The 22617-nt window shown below is 54.1% G+C and overlaps 1 protein-coding gene and 1 long non-coding RNA gene across 7 annotated transcripts in view; one reads left to right on the top strand and one right to left on the bottom strand.

The window, feature by feature from the left end:
• The window catches only part of POC1A (POC1 centriolar protein A), a 99849-nt gene that overhangs the window by 29822 nt on the left and 47410 nt on the right, over positions 1–22617 (top strand). For 5 of the 6 annotated variants that reach the window (XM_053219285.1, XM_027038875.2, XM_053219284.1 and 2 more), the window contains 6 exons: positions 195–366; positions 743–922; positions 1828–1935; positions 2874–2989; positions 11115–11248; positions 21648–21716. In XM_053219285.1, the coding sequence (XP_053075260.1) occupies positions 206–366; positions 743–922; positions 1828–1935; positions 2874–2989; positions 11115–11248; positions 21648–21716 (768 nt within the window). In that variant the 5' untranslated portion in view covers positions 195–205. The remainder of the gene's footprint in view (positions 1–194; positions 367–742; positions 923–1827; positions 1936–2873; positions 2990–11114; positions 11249–21647; positions 21717–22617) is intronic. The other variant, XM_053219287.1, reaches the window with a different exon arrangement.
• LOC113593568 (uncharacterized) lies at positions 18814–21678 on the bottom strand. Its single transcript, XR_003413813.2, has 2 exons — positions 21151–21678; positions 18814–21053 (listed from the first exon to the last, which is right to left on the bottom strand). It is a non-coding gene; the product is annotated as an uncharacterized LOC113593568 (long non-coding RNA).

A 22617-nucleotide genomic window follows, 5' to 3' on the forward strand; every position in this document is an offset into this window, starting at 1 on the left:
GCATGTGAAGAGCATCTCTTGGTCTGGCTCCCATGTGGGCCTGCTGCTCGGGAAGCTGACGACCGGTAGATCCTCCAAACACCAGCTCAGTGGTCACTGGAAGTGTGGCCTGTCCCCTGCCCCCTTACCCCTTTGTCTTGCTGGAGGCTCAAGGCCCACTGGACCTGAGGGTCACAGCGTCCCTACTTTCTCAGCCAGCGGCTCCATGGACTCATGCCTCATGATCTGGCACATGAAGCCCCAGTCACGCGCCTACCGCTTTGCGGGCCACAAGGATGCTGTCACCTGTGTGAACTTCTCCCCTTCGGGACACCTTCTTGCCTCAGGCTCCCGAGACAAAACTGTCCGGATCTGGATACCCAATGTGTGAGTTATAGACGTTGAAGGGCTCATCTGAGCTTGGGGCCCTGGTGCCAGAGCTATCCACACTCAGGTCCCCATCCTGGCTCTGGACTTATTGTAGTGGGACATCTCCTCTGCTTCTGAAGAGGTGCCATCAGAAGCTGGAGCTCCAGCTGGGCCCCTCCCCTTGGTGTTGGGAGAGGGATTCTGGGCTTACTCCAGCCATTCTGGAAGGGGTCCCATCTTGGTGCTGTTCACACATGGGCAACATGTGGGGCACGGGTGCACAGGCCTGTGTCAACTTGGAGGGGCTCCCGAGGAGTGGGGAGAGCTTTGATGTGCTCATGGGCCCTTGTGTCACTGTTACGGGTTTCCTGAGTTGGAGTACCCACTCCTGCAGCAAAGGCGAGTCCACTGTGTTCCGGGCACACACGGCCACGGTGAGGAGTGTCCACTTCTGCAGTGATGGCCAGTCTTTCGTGACAGCCTCCGATGACAAGACAGTTAAGGTGTGGTCGACTCATCGCCAGAAATTCCTGTTCTCCCTAAGCCAGCACATCAACTGGGTCCGCTGTGCCAGGTGAGCATTGTCCTGTTGAGACCTGGAACTTGAGAGGTACAGAGACGCTGCCAGGTGCCAGTATCATGACCTTGGGCAAACACTTTCACTACTCTTTTCTATTCCTGCGTCTCCGCTTCCTCATCTGTGAAGTGGGAACAAAGACGTTGTTACATTGTAAATTATTGAGAAGCTTTAAGCTCAGAGGTGACAAGTGCATTGGTCCTTTGCCAGCCGTGATTGGCCGCCCTGACAACTGTGCTGATGAGGCCCAAAGCAAGTCAGAAGGGGCTGTTTATGAGCACTAGCAACAACAGGATGATGTCACTGCTGCCTCTATACGTTTTCTCTTCACTCTTCATGGCAGCCCTGCAGGCTAAATGGTGTCGTTCCCATTATGCCGATGAGGATGCTGAGGCCCGGAAGAGTGCGGTTTCTGGTGGGGTTAATGGCAGAGCTAGGGTTTGAACCTGAGTCTGCTTCTCAGAAGTTGATTTTGCTTGAGCTGCCAGTTGGGGATCCAGGCTTCTGAGGGGGCTGGTCTGGAGGCTGGCTCTCCCTTTTGTGTGGCGGGGGGCAGTATGTAGATTCGGGGGGCCTGGGAACAGGATAACGGGGCTGATGGTGGGCTTTGGACCACCTTCATGCTGCTAGCATCAGGGGTCACCCCACGCGGTGTCGTATGCTACGTGCAGTGCTGGGGGTTTGCGCGCACAACGCTGCTCCCTGCTTCCCGTGAGGTGGGCGCCATTCTTACCCATCTCACAGAAGGAAAGCCACTTGGCTGGGATCACTCAGGGTCAGAGCAGGGTGTGTGGCTTTGGCTGGTTCTGGGATCGGGGGGTGGGCAGTGCAGAGAGGTGGCTGTGGAGGATAGTTGTGCAGCACCCATGACAGTGGTGTGACTTGTGCCCTGCCTGGTTCAGGTTCTCTCCCGACGGGCGGCTCATTGTGTCTGCCAGTGATGACAAGACTGTCAAGCTGTGGGACAAGACCAGCCGGGAGTGTGTCCACTCTTACTGTGAGCATGGCGGGTAAGTCACCAGACCCTGTCCACCACCTGCAGGACCTAGTCGTGAGGGGCCCCAGTGGCCTCATGTGGAACCACGTCTCTGCTGCTCTCTGTCTCTGAAGTTTTTCCTATGTGAATGGGAGGTTCAGCCTCACTCCCATCCCCACAGATAACAGGAGTGTTTAACTTCAAGTCCTATAATTCTTGGGGCCTCTTTTTTCCCTTCATTCTCCAGTTCTCCAATTGTGCCCTGTCTGTCTGAAAGCAGGTGAGCCTGGACCCTCCTAAATCATGTTAGTATGTCACCTATGGTGATGGTTTTATAAAGGAAAAAGCTTGTCAGGTTCTTGTAAGTTCTTGGAGGCTATTCATCAGGAGAGGGACTCACCAGGAGAGGGACTCACCTGCTCTGGGCTCCTCAGTGAACCCCAGCTTCTGCCTCCTCAGTTAGGCTGGGAGCCCCAAGGACAGGCTCCTCCTGAGAGCTGGCCACGATACCACTCTGGGTGTTACGTGTCGGTATATTGAGGGCCCTTGGCCTGTCTCTTGGAGATAGGTGAACCAGCGGCCCTGGGGCCCTGTTGGCCCTTTGGGACTGGGCCTCAGCTGGCAGGGCCTGCCCTGCCTCCTGCTTTGATGAGGGCACCAGCTCTAACTCTGAAAACCCCTGAGCCATCAGCTGACCTTTGGGCTGAAGACACTTTCTCTACTTGTATTTAGAAGTGGATGCTGGGATTTGTTCCCTGGTGAGGCTACTTCTGGTTATTGCTAGCCACTGTTCTCACCCTCTCCTTGCTATTCCTTGGCCACCTGGTAAAGACACAGGGCAGAAGGGAGGTGTTCTGGGTTGAGGGGACAGTCTGAGCAGGTATGCACGGGAGGGAAAGTGCTGGACGTTTTCAGGTCTGTTCTGAGCCAGGACAGCCCTCCTATAGCCTGCGGTGGCCCCTGTCTTTCCAGCTTTGTCACCTACGTGGACTTCCACCCCAGCGGCACGTGCATTGCTGCTGCCGGCATGGACAACACAGTGAAGGTGTGGGACGTGCGGACGCACCGGCTCTTGCAGCACTATCAGCGTGAGTGTCCACGAGCGGGACTGTGTGGGGCCAGGTGTCGGGCTCATTGCCGTGGTGCTTAAATGGGCCTGAGGATGGCCCCGGTCAGTGGGGAGAAGTCCCAGGCCTGCTGGGATCTCCAGGGGCGAGTAGTCCGTGTTGTGGCTATGCCGGTTTTTTTAATGTTGGCCAGGAGGTGAATCATGGCACTACCTGGCATCCACCAAGCCCTTTGGTGCCTGCTCACGAGCTGCCAGGGTCTCATATGTACTGCAGGGCCGGATGAGGAGCTCTCAGTGGGTCTCTGGCCAGGGCTCTGCTCAAGCGCCACTTCTCAGGGGCTGCCCGTGCTACTGGCCTCCAGGGCTAACTCAGGTGAGGGGGCCAGGTCTGTCAAAAGAGGTCAGTGTGTGTGAGACCTTGGCCACTTTGGGCCTCATGATGTCCTCCACTGATACGGAGCCATGAGCCATATGGAGGGTCAACTTAGGCTATAGGCCAGGACGCAAGCCCTGGAGTTGTGTCCCCTGATCTAATTGTAGCCCTTGGGAAGCAGAGCCGCAGGCATTCCACGTGGGCCGGGGTCAGGCTCCAGCTGGGGGGCGGGGCAGGAGCAGACTTGGGTGTGATTAGGAGGTGCGAGCTGAGGGTACTGGAGTATGGAGCTGTCTTGAGAGCAGGTGTGACTGGGCATGGCCATGCATCACCTCAGTGGTGGGGATGGAGCCAGGGAAGGAAGCTGGTGAGGGGCCACGGGAGGAAATGGAGGCTGTGCAAGGAGCAGATGGAGGGGACCTTGGGGGCCTGGGGCCCAGACCAGGGAGGGGCAGAGCTGGAGTTGTTTGAAAAACTGTGGTTGTTGACTTGGGACTGAGTTTAAAGTCCATGGGCCACTTCGAGAATTCACACCTGAAGACGGGAAGGGCGCATCTGGACAAAGGTGTCGGGCTTGGGGTTCAGAGCTCTGCTTTAAGCCCTTTCTAGCTGATTCTCAGACTGTGAGGACAGCACTTTCTTGAGGTAACCAAGGGAAACAGACCTCCTAAGAAGGGAGAGAGGCTCCTGGTCTTAAGAAGCACATGGTGGAGGGTGGGCTCTGCAGCCAGCCTCAGCATTCCTAGTTGTGTGACGTTGGACAGGTCACTTGACTCCTCTGATCACCCTGGGACAGTGATAGGGCTTCTCTCACAGGTGGCGTTGGGAGGGTAATGAGTTGGTCCACATGAAGAACTCAGAGAGTGCCTGGCACAAAACAGAAAACAAGCACTATGTTGATGATGATGCTGTTGTTGCCAAGTCTTGGTCCTGGGGTCTGGTCTCTGGGCAAGGTGAGCCGTCGGTCATGGCTTGCGCTACCCTACACCACCACCAGGTGGCAGGGGCCAGCTGCATAACTGGTTCCTTTCTCTACAGTGAGCCCTGGGGTTTGTTACAGATGCCATTTCAGACAGAGCTTCTAGAACAGAGCAGATATGGGGTCTACCCCGTCCTTGGAGACCACGCCTCTCCTTCCCCTCCTTCAGGTTTAGAGGCCTCTCTCTTTTCTCGGCCAGGCCTAGATTGGAGATTGGGCACATGTGCAAAGTTGACTAGGTGAAGTTTGGCAGGTGCAAAGGAGTGCTGGGCAGAAAGGCGCCTCTGAGTGTGGGGTCAGGAGAGATGGGAAGGTTAGGAGCATAGGCTGTTTCCGATCTGTAAAGGGGGTAGTGATAGTACCTTATGGGGTTTGTGAAGATCTGTTGGGGGAGTCCACATGAGAATTATAATAGAGTGCTGGAAATATGGTTTGTACCACATAAGACTTTTATTATTACTTATTATTTTGTACTACATAAGTCTTGACACTGCAGGGAGAGGATCTCTAGGTGACCCTGGGAGGGTCCAGCCTCACCTCTGATGGATCAGGAGCCTGGGCCTGGTTGGTGTTTGTGGCATGCACCAGCAAGTACCCATTGGGGAGGACCTTGAATGCCGTACCCTGGATCATGGTCCCAAAGATGCAGTGGCAGTGGTGGGACTGTCCCATGGTTTGCAGAGTGAAGGTATGTCTGAGAGGACAGCAGTGCTGAGAGCCTATGGGAGTGGGAAGCCGGTGTGTCTGGGTGAGGGCTGGGCATTCAAGTAGGGCAGGAGTCAGGCCCAGGGGATGGGTTTTGGAGATTGAGTAGAGTCAGAAGTTGATGCTGTGGGCAAGGGGCCATTCCTGCGGCTTGTGAAGGGCTCAGGCCATATCCTGGGTCCCTGCGATTGAGGAGCCATGAAAGGAAAGGTCCACAAAGCAGTCAGTGTGAGGGGTGGGAGCCCCCTCTCCCATCATGGGAGGGCTGAGGGGGGCAGAACCACGGGTACGGAGGAGGGCAGAGTCTCCCAAAGAGGGTGGTCAGGAGGTGGAGTGATGCAGAGCAGTTGAGGGGGGTGGCAGGTGCTGGACAGAGGTCCCTGGGGTTTTTGAGGGAGCAGGCTTGGCAGTGGGTGGGGGTGGGAGTCCGTGACTGGCAGGGCTGAGGAGGTAGTGGGAGGGCTCAGGTAGCATCAGGAGCCAAGTCCTGAGGGGACCTGGGACACATGAGGTTGACAGGCTCTTCAGAGAGATTTCAGTGAGTTTTTGTTCTTATTCTTTCCTCTGTGACAGAGCTACTCAGTGTCTCATTCCTAAGCCACCCCGATATAGATCAGAGACCTCGGGTGGCTTGGAGTACCCCATCAACAACTGGGTTTCCTCAGCTTCCTGCCCAGTGCATTGTGCATGGTACATGGTGGGTATTCACGTTACCGCAAACTCTTCCCACTACCTCCAGACTCACCCTCTGGGGCTCAAGAACTGCCAGGTGGATCCGAGCACATTGCTTGGGGGACATGCCCCTCACCCTCTGTGCTGCCAGAGTGACTTGGCTAGGTCTGCTCCTGGCTGGTGGCTCCCCTTAAGAGCTCCATGGCTGAACCTCTACCTGAGAGACTCTCCCTAGCCCCTTAGTAGCAGCTGCTCCCCCACCCTTGGAGGTGCAGGGGCATCTGTTTGGAGGCTGATTCCCCAAGAAGGACTTCTGACCCTTTGACAGCAGACACCTGAGCTACTTTCTGTCTCCAATCCCTGGGAAACCCAGAGGAGAGTTCTTAGGGACACTGTGACACTTGGGGACTCTGGGTGAGAACCAGGCACTCCTGAGTGGGCTTTGGGCACATGAGGCTGTCGGGCTTTTCTGAGACACTTCGATTCATGCTACTGCAGTGTGTGGTCAGCAATCCTAGCCTGCCCGTGTCCAGCTGCTGCATGGTTGTGCTTTATGGAGGACACTTCCTGTCCCGTGTTAGGTTGTTGGGAGTCGCTTTAGGCAACAGCAGGTAGCTGGCACCATTTTTCTCAGGCAAGGAATTTCTTGGCTCTGGCCTGTCACTGTGGGGAGCAGTTCTGGTTTCCCAATTCAGCAAGGAGACAGTGGGGCTGTTAGAGCCCTGGGAGCACCAGTCCCCACGGAGGTGGGTTAGGCTCCATATGCTCTGAGCCCACATCAAGGCTGTTTAAACATCTGAGCAGCAGCCCCCATCCGGAACCCGTAATGTGGTTTGCGGTTTACAGGCACTTGCAGGTCCTGGGTGATGTCAGGGGCTGCTCCCCATTTCACAGATGGGGAGTTTGAGGCTTGCCCACGGTCACACAGCTGGGAAGCTGGGAATCTGAGCCTCCCAGTTCAAGGCCTCCGAGTCTGACGTTCTGTCCACCACTCCTTGCTGGATTCTTACACTGTGTTGATTCTAGTCATTTACTTCCTGAGGCCTCTGGGAAGCCTTGGCTTGGCCCTCTCCAGAAATTCCAATTAGAGCTCAGAGTCCCAGGTTCTCTGTCCATCAGTTCTTTTTTTTTTTTTTTTTTTAATTAATTAATTTTTTTTGAGAGAAGGAGAGCAGGAGTGGGAGAGGGCAGAGAGAGAGGGAGACACAGAATCTGAAGCAGGCTCCAGGCTCTGAGCTGTCAGCACAGAGCCCGACGCAGGGCTTGAACTCACGAACAGTGAGATCATGACCTGAGCCAAAGTCAGTTGCTTAACCGACTGAGCCACCCAGGCAGCCCCTCCATTGGTTCTTAACACACCCCTCTGTCCCACCCCAGCTACAGTCACGGAGGATTTTAAGGCAGCTGTGCAGCTGGTGGGGCAGGCCTGTACCCTTTGCTTGGTTTTTGAGACTGAAACAGTTGGTCAGGAGGCAGTGCACTATCCCACCTGATCTGGCCAACTCATTGGCTCTTTCCCACCATCCCTAAGTGAGCATTTATGTGACAGTCACAAAGAGGAGGGTTTTGAACATCCTTCCCTGCTAGTATCAGAGCAACTTCATTGTATGAATCCATAGCCCCTCATAAACCCAAAGTCACGGGTAGTTCCAGTTGCATATTATGAGAAGTCACCCCGGGTGAAGTTAAGCTGAGCCCTTTGTGATGAGAGTGGGGTGGGACTCGGTCTGGTGTGGCCTGCTTTAGGAAGGTACCTCCTACTTGGGTACCTGGGGGTTACTCTGGGCTCCTCGGTCAGTTTGAAGCCCACTGGGCAGTAGGCCAGATTTGCTGAAGGCTTGTACAACAGAGCTGTGTGGGCAGAGTGGCTTGTGGGTACCTGGGACTCTCCTCAGGCCATGTGCTGCCCGCAAGCTGTGGCCAGTTCCCAGGGCAGGGTCTGCAGTGGCCTCGATCCCACTCTCTCTGGGTTCCTGGTGGCCTGTAGAACCTTGATGTTGGTGTACCTCTGACCTTGAGTTGGAGTCTCTCTTTTGCCAGGAGCCCACAGCTGTGCCCAAATGGCAATCCGCCATCAGTTAACACTGATAACTGCCATGGAAGCAAGAAGAGGGCCTGTAAGTTTTGGGCTTGATGAAAAGTGGATTATTCCTGCACAGTCACTGCTCAGGACTTTATGGTGGGAGCCTACCTGGGGGACTGTCACGCAGGGATGATTCTTAGGACAGGGCCTCCCTAGAATGGCTGTCCCACCTCTGTAGAGCCAGAGAGGCTGCCCCAGGCTGGTGGGGCTGGTGGGCAAGGCAGGAGAACAAGGAGGGAAAGGCAGTAGGTCCTGGCGTCTGGTACATCCTCACCCCCAGTCTGAGCCCTTTTCTGGAGTAAATGGTTCCAGATGTTTCCACCCCAGCTAGGAGGTCTTTGATATTCCTGCCATTTATACTGGAGCAGAGCTTTTGGTGTCCTTTCTCTGGAGGAGATTCCCTTCCCTGGGGTGGACTTGCCCAGGTGGGAGGCCCTGGCATGGCATCCACATCCTGACCCCGCCAGCCTGGTGGTGCTGGGAAGCCCTGGGCTCCCTGAGCTCACCCCTGATCCACCCTCCTGACCCTGGCTGTTCCTCTGCCAGCTTTGTCTCAGGTGGGGTGGGGTGGGGTGGGGTGGCGTTCTTTCCAGTACAGGCTGCCAAGGGCTGCAGAAACGAGAATAGAGTGCCCTTCTCCAGGCTCAGGGAGGCAGACATGCCAGGAGTAGCATTTGAAGCCCGAGGGAAGATGGGGCATAGGTAGCTGTTCTGCTGTGGGACTGAGGGCTTAGGGTGGCGGGGCTCCCCTGGGAGCATCTCCCAGTGTTTTGGCCCTCCTCGTCCCTCACTTCTCCGCCAATGTGAGCCAGCAGTCTGGTGAGCATAGCTGGCCCCTCAGGAGTGCAGGGCACTAGCTCTTAGCCTGTACACTTACAGCCTGAAGTGCTGCCAGGGTGATGCCAGGCTAGGCCTGGGCTCTGCCTCCCTGGACAGGACTCTCTATTGAGGGGAGAGAAGGATTTGTTTTGTTTTTTGATGTTTATTTATCTATTTTTGAGACAGAGAGGGAGAACACATGTGGGGGAGGGATAGGGAGAGGGTGAGAGTGAGGGAGAGGGAGAGGGAGAGGGAGAGGGAGAGGGAGACACAGAATCTGAAGCAGGTTCCAGGCTCTGAGCTGTCAGCCCAGAGCCTGATGTGGGGGTCAAAACCACGAACCGTGAGATCGTGACCTGGGCTGAAGTCAGATGCTTAACTGACTGAGCCAGTCAGGTGCCCCCACTACACACAGGTGTGTTTTTTTTTTTTTTTTAAGTTTATTTAATTTGAGAGAGACAGCACATGTGAGTGGGGAGGGGCAGAGAGAGAGGGAGAGAATCCCAAGCAGGCTCTGCACTGTCAGTGAGGGACCTGACGTGGGACTCGAACCCATGAACCGTGAGATCACAACCTGAGCTGAAATCAACAGTCGGATGCTTAATGACTGAGCCACCCAGTTACCTCGGGAAGGATTTGCTTTTTATCATTCACTCAGTTGTGTAATTACAGTGACTATATACTGATGGTTAAAAAATTATTCTGGAAGTATGCAGAGTAAAAATTCCCTTATTTCTGTCCTACTCATAAGACTGTATAGGAGGGCCCTACCAGAAGCTTCTGTCCACATCCCTCTGCACATGTGTGTGCCCCTCTACATGTGGGTGGTGAAAGTCATACTCTGCACCTGTTCAGTTCCTGCTGGGGTCATCTATGGCTGTATTCTTTTGTTGTCCATGCCCCAAATCTAAGTAAGCACTGAGGACACTGACCTCCCCGTCCCCAGACATCATCAGCCCCTCTGCAGGCTGGCTCCTGGAGTTCTGGTGCTTAAAGAGTGTTCAGACATAAATTGCCATGTTATGTAAAGCCCTGGCTGTCTCCCCCAAGTGTGCTCGGGAACATGTACCCACATTCCCCAGGCATATGAGCTTATCAGCTGGGCTGGTGTCTGAGGGGCTCCATGTTCCTCTGTGGGTTCTGCTGAAGGCCATTTTGCGGTGGATGTGTTTATTGCTCTTGCAGCCTCACAGTGCCAGGATGAGGGGTTGGTTTTAGAATTTGCCTTTCTGTTTGTGGCTGTTCTGATTTGGCAGGCCACGGTTATCTTATCCCCACTGATGTCCCCTCCCAGGCCTGAATAGTGGGTATGAAGGCACCGGGGTCGTCTTCAGCAGCTGCTTTAGAAGCTGCGATGTAGCTGGTGCTCACATTGTCGTCCCCATGTGGCCTGCCTGGGTCCAACTCACCCACTCACCCACTGCTTTCTGAGTCCTGCTCAGTGCCTGACACTGAGTCAAGCCCCTACCTGACAGAGCACACAGTCTAATGGGGGACCCAGCCCGGAATGAAATAGTTACACATAAATGTAAAATACTGTTGTGAGGAGTACACCCACTGGAGACTCGTGGTGCTTCAGGAGGACAGTTCAAGGGGGTGGCCCCCAGGAGGCCAGGAGGCTTCTCGGAGGAGGTAACTGAGTAATGAGCTTCAAGGTCAGGGGAAGAGGTGGGCAAGGGTCTCCTGGGCCCATGGGGAATACTTGGAGAGCTGTCAGGCTGGAGAGCTGTCAAGGGCTGGGCTGGCTGGATCCTGCAGAGTGAGGGACACCGGGACGGATAGTGGGGTTTGGGTCAGGCCAATGGGGAAAAGAAAGTCATGGATGGGATTGAGCTTTTGAGTGTTGGGTAAAGTGGCAGGACCTAGAAACTGCGTGTGACACCAGGGGCAGCCGAGAGGCACATCTGAGGGCTCACTCTGTACAGAGGCCCCATAGGCAGGCTTATCCCCACGGCACCCCTGACATGTGAGTGCCATGATCCAGCAGGAGAAACAAACTGGCTTAGATGTGTCAGCGTGCTTGCTCAAGGTCATAAAGTGGGCCAGCAGGGAGGCCAGGATTGGAACCCAGGCCTGACTAGTTCCTGAGCGTGTCTTACCGTCTGTCTGCCTGCCCCACACTCTTGTAGGGCAGGGGCATGGTATTGGGACTTCAGGGGATTTCTTTTCCACCTCATTCCCCCTGAGTAGCAGTATGAAAGACAGACAGAGCATTACGTTTGAGCACTCCATTCTGCCCCAGCTCGACACTCTGTGTGCTGTGAGAGGTGGGGGAATCACCTGATCCCACCGGCCTTGTCGCTTGTGCGCCCGCTTGCCCTGCATCTCCCGCTGTTGGTTCTCAGCTCTGGATGAGTCTGCTCTTGTTCCTGTGCTGCACTTCTGGGAAAGCCTTGTGGGGCTCCCCATAGCTCCTTGGAGCTGAGCCTCGGTTGGTCCCGATTGCCCATCTCTGGGCTTCAGCTGTATCCCCTGGCCTCCCAGCCAGTGCCTGACAGATGTCCCTTCCCTAGTGCACAGCGCAGCGGTGAATGCACTCTCCTTCCACCCATCCGGAAACTACCTGCTCACGGCCTCCAGCGACTCGACCCTGAAGATCCTGGACCTCATGGAGGGCCGGCTGCTCTATACTCTCCACGGGCATCAGGTGAGGCCATCGGCCTGGCACTGAGTGGTGTAGAGGGAGGCGAAGGTGCCGCCTTGAGGCACATGCAGGGCTGTGGTTCATCTGAGGTGGGCCTTCCCTTGGAGCCCATTGGGGATGGCTTCTGTGGTCCCCTCACAGTCTGGGCAGTGGAGCGAAGGGCAGAAACAGGTTTGCCCCTCATGGGGCCCATGAGCTCCGGCAGAAGTGCTGGGCCTGGTACCGCAGCTGAGAAGGGGGTGCAGGAGCTAACTTGGGAGTGGGACGGAGCCATTCAGACATGGTTGGCACATTTATCCCAGGGAGCTACATGGAATCTGCCCCCTGAGTGACCTCAGGCATCCCTTGGTTGAGTAGGGCCCTGGACCCCATGCCCTGAATTGCCATTGGGGTCTCTTGAGGGTTCTGCAGATGTTGATGCCTTTGGAGATAGAAACTAACAGGTATCTCTCAGAGACGAGTGCTTAGGATGGACATCTTCCTGTGTGTTTGTTTGGGAATTCCTGGAATTGAATCAAGGGACCTCTCTGAGCAACCTTCGCCAATGCAGCTGGTGCCCTGGACTCTCTCAGTGGGCAGTGGCCAGGCGCGGGGCCATGGTGAGGTGGGCTGCCTGCCGCTCTCCTAGAAGCTGGTCTGGGAGTCACTCTCTCACCCTCACCCCCACACTAGCCCCCAATTATGGCTGAGCTGTCTCCTGCTGGGCAGAACAGAATGTCTCCTGTTGGGACATAGTTGCCACACCCAAGTTGGACATGGGGTGCAGAGACCAGAGCTGTCAGTTTGTCACCTTCTCCACCTGTGAGCAGGGGGGCAGGCTCTTGAGGGCTGAGGGAGGCCCTGGGGTGCCCGTGTATCTTGGGCAGGGAGCAAGGTGTGGTGTCTAGCTAGGGCTCTGGATTCACCGCCATCGGAGTCAGGCACATGGGGGCCATTGGCCATTGGCTGTGGCTTGGCGTGGGAGCATGGGCCTTGTCTTCTGCTTCCTTGGGACCTGGAAGGCTCCTTGCTGCCCTCAGCCCATGGTGACCCCTTGTCCTCCATGTCACATGTCTGCAGTGCAGGACATGTCTCATTCTCCCAGCAACTGGCACATCTAGGTGTAATATGTGGCCCCGGGGCTGGGTGACCTCTGCTCTTGTTACAGAGCCACCTTTGTTATTTCTTTGGCAAGTCAGTTATTCAGATTCATGTGTAACCAGTTTGAGATCTTATAACCAAAGAGGGTATTTGAAAACCACCTGAATGGTGCTGTCTCTCCTGCTCCCCACAGAAAGAAAGCAATATCCAGAAACATGCAAACAGATGTGTGCCAAGTGATCATCCAGGGCTTTCAGTGTGTGTGTGTGTGTGTGTGTGTGTGTAAAGGTTCTTTAAACAGCTGACTCACCTCTTAGCCTGATAACCCTAGAAATGTGGTGTCTAAGTGCCTGTCCTGTGTTTGGGCACAGCATCAAGCACATAACGGAAACCCATTGACCTTCTTCTGGAGAAGTGAAACAGGGACCAAGTGAGACGGCGCAGTTGCCTGTCTGCCGTTGAACCTGGAAATGTGGGAACTAGGCCAAGGGACATCTGGGTTCACATAGCCCCATGCAGATGTATAGTCCTCTTGGGCTCCCTGATCATGAAGTCCATTCCCTGGTCTACCTTTCCAGAAAGATTTGCACCTGGGCTGTGTGGTGACTTGAGCATTCACATTCTGTTCCAGGAGGTGGCTAAGTGCCCCCATAAGGCCCAGCTGCCACAAGCCACTTCTTGAAGTGTGTGACTGAGTGGCCCCAGGGGTCCCCACTGGGTCCTCAGTGCCCAGGGATTCCATCCCACAGATGAGGATGGCCGATTTGAAAGTACTTTTGATCCAGATGGGGCAACTGAGGCCCAGAGAGTGGTTTGAATTGTCGGGGTCCCATGCAGCTTAGGGTGGCAGAGCTGGGATAAGTATCCATGTGTCTACGGTTTGACCCTGAGTACTCACTTGCCTCACACACCCACTTTTATTTTACTTATCTATTTAAAGTTTATTTATTTTTGAGAGAGAGAAAGAGAGAGCACAAGTGAAGGAGAGGCAGAGAGAGAGACAGGGAGACACAGAATCCGAAGCAGGCTCTAGGCTCCGAGCAGTCAGCACAGAGCCTGACATGGGGCTCAAACTCACAAACCATGAGCTCATGACCTGAGCTGAAGTTGGACAGTTAACCCACTGAGCTACCCAGGCACCCCCCACACACAGCTTTTAGATGTCAAATTGTGATTTCACTCTTGTCTTTAGATCACTGATCTGTGGAGGAGGCCAGCAGGCCTTGTGGCTGCTGTGTCCCAGCCTTGCTGCTACATGACCTCATTCTGATTCAGCAGGAGGGAACCAAGTGAAACTTTGGTTTGGACTTGGAGGACCTCCTTGTGACCATCCCTGGGCGTGGCCCGGAGAGAGCTGTGGGAGGGAAGGCTATTGAGTTTTTTCGGCCAACTGGAGCACACCCCCCTCCTTCTTTCAGTTCCACACCTGTGAGAAAGGCAGAGCCAGCTGGGCAGGGGGTGGCACACCAGCTGAGAGAAGCCAGCCACAGGAAGCCAATGCTGGGGGTGAGACAGCCCTCAGCTGGGAGGGGGCTCTGGGTATGTGCCAGGGAAGTGCCTGTGTCCCGTGTGAGGGCAGGGCCTGAGCCAGCTCCTGTGGGGGAGCACTGAGGGAGCAACAGCGTGGAGAAGAAGGGTCAGGGGAAGCAGTGCTGTTGGGCTGACGCTTTCTTATCTGGGTTGAGGCTGGAAGTCTGATATGCCATTTAGTTGTGTTTTAATGTTTATTTTTGAGAGAGAGAGAGAGAGAGACAGAGTGAGAGCAGGGGAGTGGCAGAGACGGGAGGCATACACAGAATCCAAAGCAGGCTCCAGGCTCTGAGCTGTCAGCACAGAGCCCAACAGGGCTTGAACCCACGAACTGTGAGATCACGACCTGAGCCAAAGTTGGCTGCTTAACTGACTGAGCCACCCAGGTGCCCCATCTATTTAGTTGTCTTTTAAAGGCATGGGGGCACCAGGATGGAGGCACTTGCCAAGTGCCAGAGCTAAGATCAGGATCACCCAATGCAGCCTGGGTCTTCTGTACTGCTTTGAGGGCAGCTTGTCAACCTGGGAGTCTGACCATAGCAGCAGTTTGGTGGTTCTCTAGCATGCACTTGGTCACACCTCCCATTGGCCCATGTGAGGCTGGCTCACTTTGTGAGGTTAGAGGTGGATGTCAATTATAAGCTTATTGTGGGCCTCGAGGATTCTGGTGCTTTTCTTCTGAAGTCCTGGCTTTGGGACTCTGAGCTACAAAGGGCCATTCAGGGGATGTAGCTGGGGACAGAGAGACTCCTGTCCCATGGGTGTTTGATGCCACACAGACTATACCCTGGGAATAGTTCCTTGGCTGCAGCTGTGGCCCTTGTGGCTCTACAGAGGCTTCCACGTGTGAGTCTCTTCAAGTGCTTGGGTGCTGGGTGGCAGGCCTAAGAGCTGAGCAAGCCCTTTGCTAGCTCAAATCCTTGGGCCCCGGCCCCTCAATAGCTCTGCTGCTTCAGCTGTGATGGGCCCCAGTGATGAGGAGGCAGCGGGTGGCAAGTTACCAAATGCAACCTGAGCAGACACTGACCCCTTTGCCAAGGCAGGGGTTGGGGCTGAGCAGTTGGGTAGCCGTCTACCTCCAGCCTAATCTGCCCAAGTGGAGAGTGGACAGAGCAGGGAGGGCGCTGCCAGCCTGAATGTGGTACATTGCCCTCTTTCTTCTGCCTTTGTCCCTGGGAAGGCAGGAGCAATTTCTCTCTCTGTGGCTTGAGCTGGTAAAGAGCCTGCACCAGTCACCTTTGCCAGCTTCTTTTTTTGAGGCCAAGTGCTAGGATGCATTCGGTTGAGGAGGGTTCATACAGCCTTATCTGGTCAGTGATGGTGCCCAGCTTTTTAAGGAAACACCCCAGTATTTCCAGGAACAAATAGCTTGTACCCACCTGTTTCTGGTTTGGAAAAGCCATGAGTACTGTCACATCTTGTTCAGTTAAGTCTGGGTTTCAGGAGGCTGCAGATGAGAGGAAAGGCTTTGGGCATCAAGGTCAGGCCATTCCAGCGTTGCCTCTTACCCTGGGACATTGGGCAAGACCTTGACTTTGCTAAGACTTTGCTCATTTGTAAGAACTCCTGTATCTGCCTCATAACAGGAGAGGGTGTGTCTACATTCCCCAGCACCAGACATAGTAGATCCTCACAGATGTTGGTCCCTTTCCACTTCAGCTCTTGGAAAAAATCTTTTGTTGCTCTAGGTGAGAGCTCTTTAAAAGGCTGTTGAATGGGAAGCTTGGGTGGCTCAGTCGGTTAAGTGTCCAACTCGATTTGGCTCAGGTCATGATCTCATGGTCCGTGGGATCGAGCCCTGCATCAGGCTCTGCCGTGACTTCATGGAGCCTGCTTGGGATTCTCTGTCTCTATCCCTCCCCTGTTCACACACACTTTCTCTTTCTTTCAAAATGAGTAATAAACATTTAAAAATAAATAAAAGGCCATTGAACGTTTCTGTTATGGGCATGGTTCTGGCACCCTGGGTGGGCAGTCAGTCTTTAGTAGGAAAATGAATCCATGGTAGGGGACTCTGATGGCTTCACCCCTTTCTATGGGCACAGGGCCATAGCTGTCAGCCCCTCCCCCGCTGGGATGGGAGTGCCTGTTTTCCTTCCACCCACTCTCCCACAGAGTGTTTCAAGGGTTTATCTGGCTTTTTGTTTAGTCTTGTCCTCATCTCCCCCAGAACATCCTCTTGCTTTGGTTTCTCTTTTGTCACACAGCTCCTGAAATCTGTCCCTGTGGTGACTCCTCTGAATGTACTTGTCCCCACCAGTTGCTCTGAGTAGGTGTGGCCTGCTGGTGCCTTGGTCCACAGGTCTGTTTGCAGTGCCCATTATTAGTCCCGCCTGTCAGGCCACATTCTACGGCCCAATTCCTGGAGGACGGGCCAGGTATCTGTTGGCAGTGGCCTGGCAGAGGTGCCAGTGCCCTCTCTGGGGCTCTGGAAGGTCTTGCCCTGGGAATCTGCCACAGCTTTGACACTTAAGCAAGAGGAAAAGGAGCCCCTGCTTCTTTTTTTTATTTTTTAAATATATGAAATGTATTGTCAAATTGGTTTCTATACAACTCCCAGTGCTCATCCCAAAAGATGCCCTCTTCAATACCCACCACCCACCCTCCCCCTCCCTCCCACCCCCCATCAGCCCTCAGTTTGTTCTCATTTTTTAAGAGTCTCTTATGCTTTAAGGAGCCCCTGCTTCTTGCTGAATCCAGTATAGACTTAGGGGTGTCAGGGCACACAGGGGCCTCTTCATCCTGTCCCACCCCTCACCTTGCAGCAGGGAAGAGCAGAAGAAGGAAGGACTTCCCCAGCAAGTACAGCTATTGTTTGAAACCTTGTGCCGTGAGCGAGGCCCCCATAGCTCTGGGTGGCAAGTGTGGGGGCAGTGTGCTAGAAATACAGATTTATTTTTCTGTATTTTCTGAAACATAATCTTGAGCCATGCTCATTTGGTTTAACTCCCCAGAGCTATTTGGGAGAGGATGGTGGGCGGGACGTGGGTGGGAGTTAAATCTGGTGTTTATGGCTATGCAGTTGGCGTTCATGTTGCTGTGGAGTGACTGAGCTGCACGGGAATCACTGGGCATGTGGTTCCACGCACCCCAGCTGGCTCATGGTGCAGGTGAGCAGCCATCCAACTAAGGGCCTAGAACCCAGAACTGGTGCTGCTGTCTGCACCTGGGGCTGTGCTCCTAGGCTTGTTTACTGTGAAGTCACAGGCTCAGGGCACGGGATCCACCCACGTCCCTGGGAGCTTGTGTCATGCCAGAGCCTAGGCTGGGGCTGGGCAAGTGGCAGTAAAGGGGTACACATAGTCAAGGAGGAGAGGCGGCAGTGTGACAGAGTGGCCTGGGATGCATGGGCTGCCCCTAGGTGGCTCCAGGTGGAAGGAGGCTCTCTGAACGTGCTCCCCCCCCCACCCGCCCTGCCACCTTGTTTCTTCCGGCACTCTGTGGCCCCTTGTGTAGTCATTTCATTTTGGAAAATTAGGTTTATGCTTGGGAAGCTCAGACCTGGTTTGGATGGTTGGGCACCTCCTGGGAGAGGTGAGGGGACATCACGAGGGAGAACAGCTCATGTACTCCAACCTGAGTAAACCAAGAGGCCTGCCTGGCCTTCTGTCCCCTGCCAGCAGCCCAGGGTTGAGGATTGGGAGGAGGTGTCCTTGGCCAAGGTCAGGAGAGAGCCTCAGCATTTCTGGGCACCAGCTCTTCCCAGAGGCCACTCCTAGTCCACGGGGCCACTACTCAGACACAGGAGCCAGCCCACAGCAAGATGCTGGTGAATGAGTGCAGGAGCCTCCCTGGTGTGGGGCTTGTGGAAGAAGCAGCCTGGGGAATCAGAGACCAGGGCTCCCACACCAGAGGCCGCTTATGCCTCCTTGGTCTCCATGTCTTTGTTTAACGGTCACTCTTCTGTTACTTCTGAAACCAGGCATGTGTTGTGACATTACTATTTGTTGGCTGGTAGCCAGTGAAAAACATTACAAAAGCCTCGTGAGGTGGTGGTGGATGGGGTACCTGGCTGGGTCTTTGCCAGCATAGCTGTTGTGGACACAGTGGTCAGAGTTCAGGTGCACAGGGGCCTCAGGGAGTCCGGTGGAAGGGAGTGAGGAGAGCAGAGGGGTCTGGACCAGCTATAGGGGCCCTAAAGGGAAAGTCACCCAGAAGCTATGGGAGCTAAACACCATGGGCTCCTTTGTTTTGCCCTTTTTCTTTTTTTTTTTCAAGTTTCTTGATTAACACCTTGCTGTTCAAGAGTGAAGAAAGCAGACTGTGCGGGGCTCTTGGTTTGGAGGTTGTCAAGGCAAAGATGGTGTTTGGTGAAGAGACTGGGTGTGGGCCTAGCCAACCTCGGGGGCCACATGCAGCTGCATCAGGAGGGAGAGTGGGGTGGGAGGCCAGGCTGCATCCAGTGCTCATGACGACCAAGCAGAATGAATGGTCTCACCAAAGCTGGCCAGATCCAGAAAGGGAGGGAAGGATCTGGTTGAGCCTGTGAGGCATCCTACCTGTGGACATGGCCTGGAGCCAGAGGGGACCAGGATCTCAGGCAGGTAAACACCTCTGGCATTCAGACCACACTGCTAAAGTCTCAGCAGAGAGTTCAGAGTCATACTCAGGAGTCTCTGGAGAGGCCCCTGGGTCTTGCCTGGGAGAAGAAACAATTTGGCAACATTCCTGCCCTGAGCTGGTGAACTAATGCATTGAGAGTAACTGATTAACCAAAAAGAATAAGCCACCTTGAAGGCAGAATGTTCTCAACGTGTATCACATTGGATCAGTATCTGTGACAAAAGCGCCCGTCAAGCCCCCATGGTTTGGAAGCTACAATGCACTCCAAAATGTAACTGCTGGGCTAAAGAGTAAATCGCTGTGGAAACTAAATGTTTGGAGGTGGCCACCAGTGAGAATATTGCATATTGGAAACTTTGAGGATGTATCTAGGGTGGTAATCAGAGGCAAATGTGTAGCCTTAAAGGAGTTTATTTAAAACGGAGAGAGATTAGAAATAACTGAATTAAGAGCTCAATGCCAGAGGTCACAGAAAGATCCTGAAGCAAGAGAAGACTGGAGCTCGAAGTGAGGACCTCTGAGCAGGCCGGTGGGGCTGGAGCACCAGTGAGGGCAGGAGGAGGGGCCCTGGCGAGGTTGGTGGGGGCCGGGGTTGTCTGGGTGCCGAAGGGTTGGGATGATATTTGTCAGTGGTGGAGTAGCTCGGTCTGCGTTCTAGTCCCTGCTGGTTTTGTCCCACAGCAGAGCCTAGGGCCACCTGCTCCCCAGGGCTGTTTTTGTGGGCCACAGACAGACAGGCAAGAGCGTTTGTGGAATGTTGCTCTTTCCAGGAACACCAAGGTACCTGGTGTCGGAGCTGAGCAATCCTCTGGGTAAATGGGCACTGCTGGGGAAGACCGTGGGTCTCACCCCCAAGATTCCCCTTACTGCTTGTATGTTGCTGGCATCATCCCCAGAGAGTTTCCTGGCATTTGGACTCCGGGGAAAGCGCTAGCCTCTGCTTTCTGGTCCCAGTCCCCCACCACGCCACAGGCTACCGGCCGCCTTCTTCAGTGGTGCTGCCACTGCTTGTCCTCCAGCAAGTTTTTTAAGTTTACTTATTTTGAGAAGGGGAGAGAGAAAGTGAAAGACAGGCTCCACTCTGTGTCAGCACAGAACCTGACATGGGGCTAGATCCCACGTACCGTGAGATCATGACCTGAGCCACAATCAAGAGTCAGACACTTAACTGAATGAGCCACCCAGGCGCCCTTGGCCTCCAGAATCTTGTCGGCAACTTGGCATCTGGTGGCTGAGTGACAACAGGAAAGGAGACTGGCTGATGAATATTTGTTTGGTTCCTTAGTTGCTCTGACTTCTTGGAAACCCGCTATTCCTCAGTGAGCTCTGGACAGGCAAAGAGCCTGTCTCTGTTGACACTGCGTGTCCTGGTTTCCTTCTCTTTTCTCTCTTCCTTTTTTGTTTTTCCTCAAAATGAAAATAGCTTTGTTGCTTTGTTTTTATATTAACATAGCAATACCATATACTCACTGTTTAAGAGTTCGAAGTATGAGGAATTAACAAAGATTTCCAAGAATCAAGTGAAAGTCACCTGAAATTTCCATCCCGCACCCCACTGTGTTAACCCTTGGGGATTGTTCACCCGGAAGAGTATTAGGGTGACGCGTGATCTGCTCCCTCCCGCACTCGGCCCTGCACTTGTGGCTCACGATGCCTTGCACCTGGCATTTCACACTCCCTGGTGTAATTGACATTCCCCATCATAAGAATGGATCTCCTTTGTCCTATTGGATGGCCATATAGGACTCCCGACTGCCCTGAACCCCAGGCCCTCGGAGACCCATCTGTGAGAGGAGGTAGAGAGAGGCACAGGCTGGAGGCTTTGTCTCTGACCTCTTGGGCCTTGGTCTCTCCTCTGGGACGCATCACCTGTAGGAAGGGTAAGCGTGCAAACCATCCTCTGAAGGTGAAGTGGGTAAGTGCAGGTTAGTGTTAGCTGGCCTTGTACTTACTTTCTTCTTTACCACCTTCATTATGGGCACCTTGGAGAGGAGGGGCCGTGGATACAATGGGGAAGTGTGGGGGTACATATTCCTTCCTGCCCAGCGTACCCAGGGGCATCTTTCCACCTGCCTGTCTCTTCTGGGCAGGCAGAAGCTGGTCTTGTTCCATGACTTCAGATCCGTTTTTTAGCCCAGAACTTCTCTGTCTTTTCCAGCATCGTGTCCCAGTGTTCCTCTTGTCCATGGCTCCACCTCTTATGTCTGCCCCATGGCTGGAGGCATCTCATTTGGGCAGTTGGGGCTCTTGCTGCTCCCTGCTCTGGTCTGGAGGAACTGAGGTGGCCTTTGTAATAGTGGCCATGCTGTCATCAGTTAGGAGAGAATCTGTTTTATCTGGTTTTACTTTGGGAATGCCAAGTACTACCACACTGAAAGTTTGGCCAGGAGGAAGAGATGGTTCACGGTGGTGTGTGAACAGATTCTTGCTCCGTGCATCTTTCTGCAGCAGATTTCAGGCATGTGAGGAAGAGCCCTCCCTCTTTACTGGAGGATTATGCGCCCCTGCTCCAAGCCCGGATAAACTCATGGGCCCTCAAAGCACTGCGTGGCACAGGTCTGGCGTGTCCCTTCTGATGGTCATGTGGACCTTCAGCACGTGGGAAGCCGGAGCTGGTACTTCTTCCCCAAAGGTCCTAACATAAAGAAAGTGATTTGCACATTAGAGGGAGACATCTCGTTGCTCCTCTGTTCAGACACCTTTCATAACCCCCTCCCCAGCCTCCTTCCTACCCTGATTCTGGCCTCTTGTGTCACCTGGGCTCCCTGACTGCACCCCGTTTCTGCTCATTGGCTCCTCCTCAGGGCTGCACACTTCTCTGGTCAGCTGCAGGGTGGTGTCGGGGAGGAGCACGACCTGGGCCAGGGGGACCCAAGTTCTGGTGCCAGTGCTGGGCCTGGGATAAGTCAGTGTACCTGTCCGACCTCCATCTTATCCTTGGGAAGTGGGCACAATGATGGCAACCCAGCAGGGCTTTCTGCCCACCTATGACCCCCTGGCTTGGCCTTTGTGCTGTCAGTGGTGGTGGGGAGCAGAGGCCTCAGCAGTGACACTCACGGCTGAGCTCTGCAGGTGTCTCTGCCAAAGGTGAGGGAGGACAAGGGGCTAAATGAGGCCCTTAGCCCTTTGTCCTGCTGCTGCTCCCATTCGGGAGCTTCTGGTTTTCTTCCTGTGCATTTAGCATCTACGGTGACCTTTGGTGTTTTTTCTTGTTTGTTTGTTCTGACAGGGTCCAGCCACCACTGTTGCTTTTTCAAGAACGGGAGAGTATTTTGCTTCTGGAGGTTCTGATGAACAAGTAAGTAAAGATTGGTCTAAGACATATTGGCTGGTACTTATCAGAAGAGAACAGGAGATCAGAGCATCTTGAGGATGGGCCAGGTTTCACTAGCTTCCTTGGTGTCTTTCAGCGACCATGAAGGCTGGCACTTGGGGTGGGGTACTTAGACCCAGGGTGCTCGTCTCCTTAAAGCAGGTCTCCTAGGGGTGCTGACCCCGTGGCAGCATCTTAAAACCCTAACTGCTCAAACCAGCATGGGTTGGAAGGATCCTGAGCTATCATTGCCATGAAAAAGTTAAAATGAAGGTTCTTAATAACTTCTTTTTCCTGATGAGATAATCAGAGGATACATACATAGCCTGGCAATGTGGGCAATGTGGCAAAAGCTTCATATTTCATTTAATCCTCATGGCGGCCCTGTGGACAGGGCCTCTGGTCCCTCCATTGTATGATGAGGAAACTGAGGCTCAGCAGATGACAGAGATCAGGCTGCCCTGGAGCCCCCACCTCTGTCATCTGCCCTCTTTGCTCCTATTCTGCAAATAGTTTTGAGGGATCAGATTTTCAGACTGCATGGCTGCAGGGAGAAGACACGTGTGAGGAGGTCCTGTCCCATTTTGTCACCCTGTGTGCCCAAGCTTTCTGCCCATCAGCCCAGGTACCTCCTGCCCAGAATGTTCTCTGTCTCTTTTTTTTTTAACGTTTATTTATTTTTGGGAGAGTGAGAGAGTGGAAGTGGCAGAGGGGCAGAAAGAGTGAGAGAATCCTAAGCAGGCTCTGTGCTGGTGGCGCAGAGCCTGACGCGGGGCTCATACTCACAAACCGTGAGAACACAACCTGAGACGAAATCAAGAATCAGACACTTAACCGACTGAGCCACCCAGGTGCCCCCAGAATGTTCATTCTCTTGGTGCTGGGC

The sequence above is a fragment of the Acinonyx jubatus genome, chromosome A2, assembly GCF_027475565.1.
Source record: "Acinonyx jubatus isolate Ajub_Pintada_27869175 chromosome A2, VMU_Ajub_asm_v1.0, whole genome shotgun sequence".
In the NCBI taxonomy this organism is placed as follows: Eukaryota; Metazoa; Chordata; class Mammalia; order Carnivora; family Felidae; genus Acinonyx; species Acinonyx jubatus.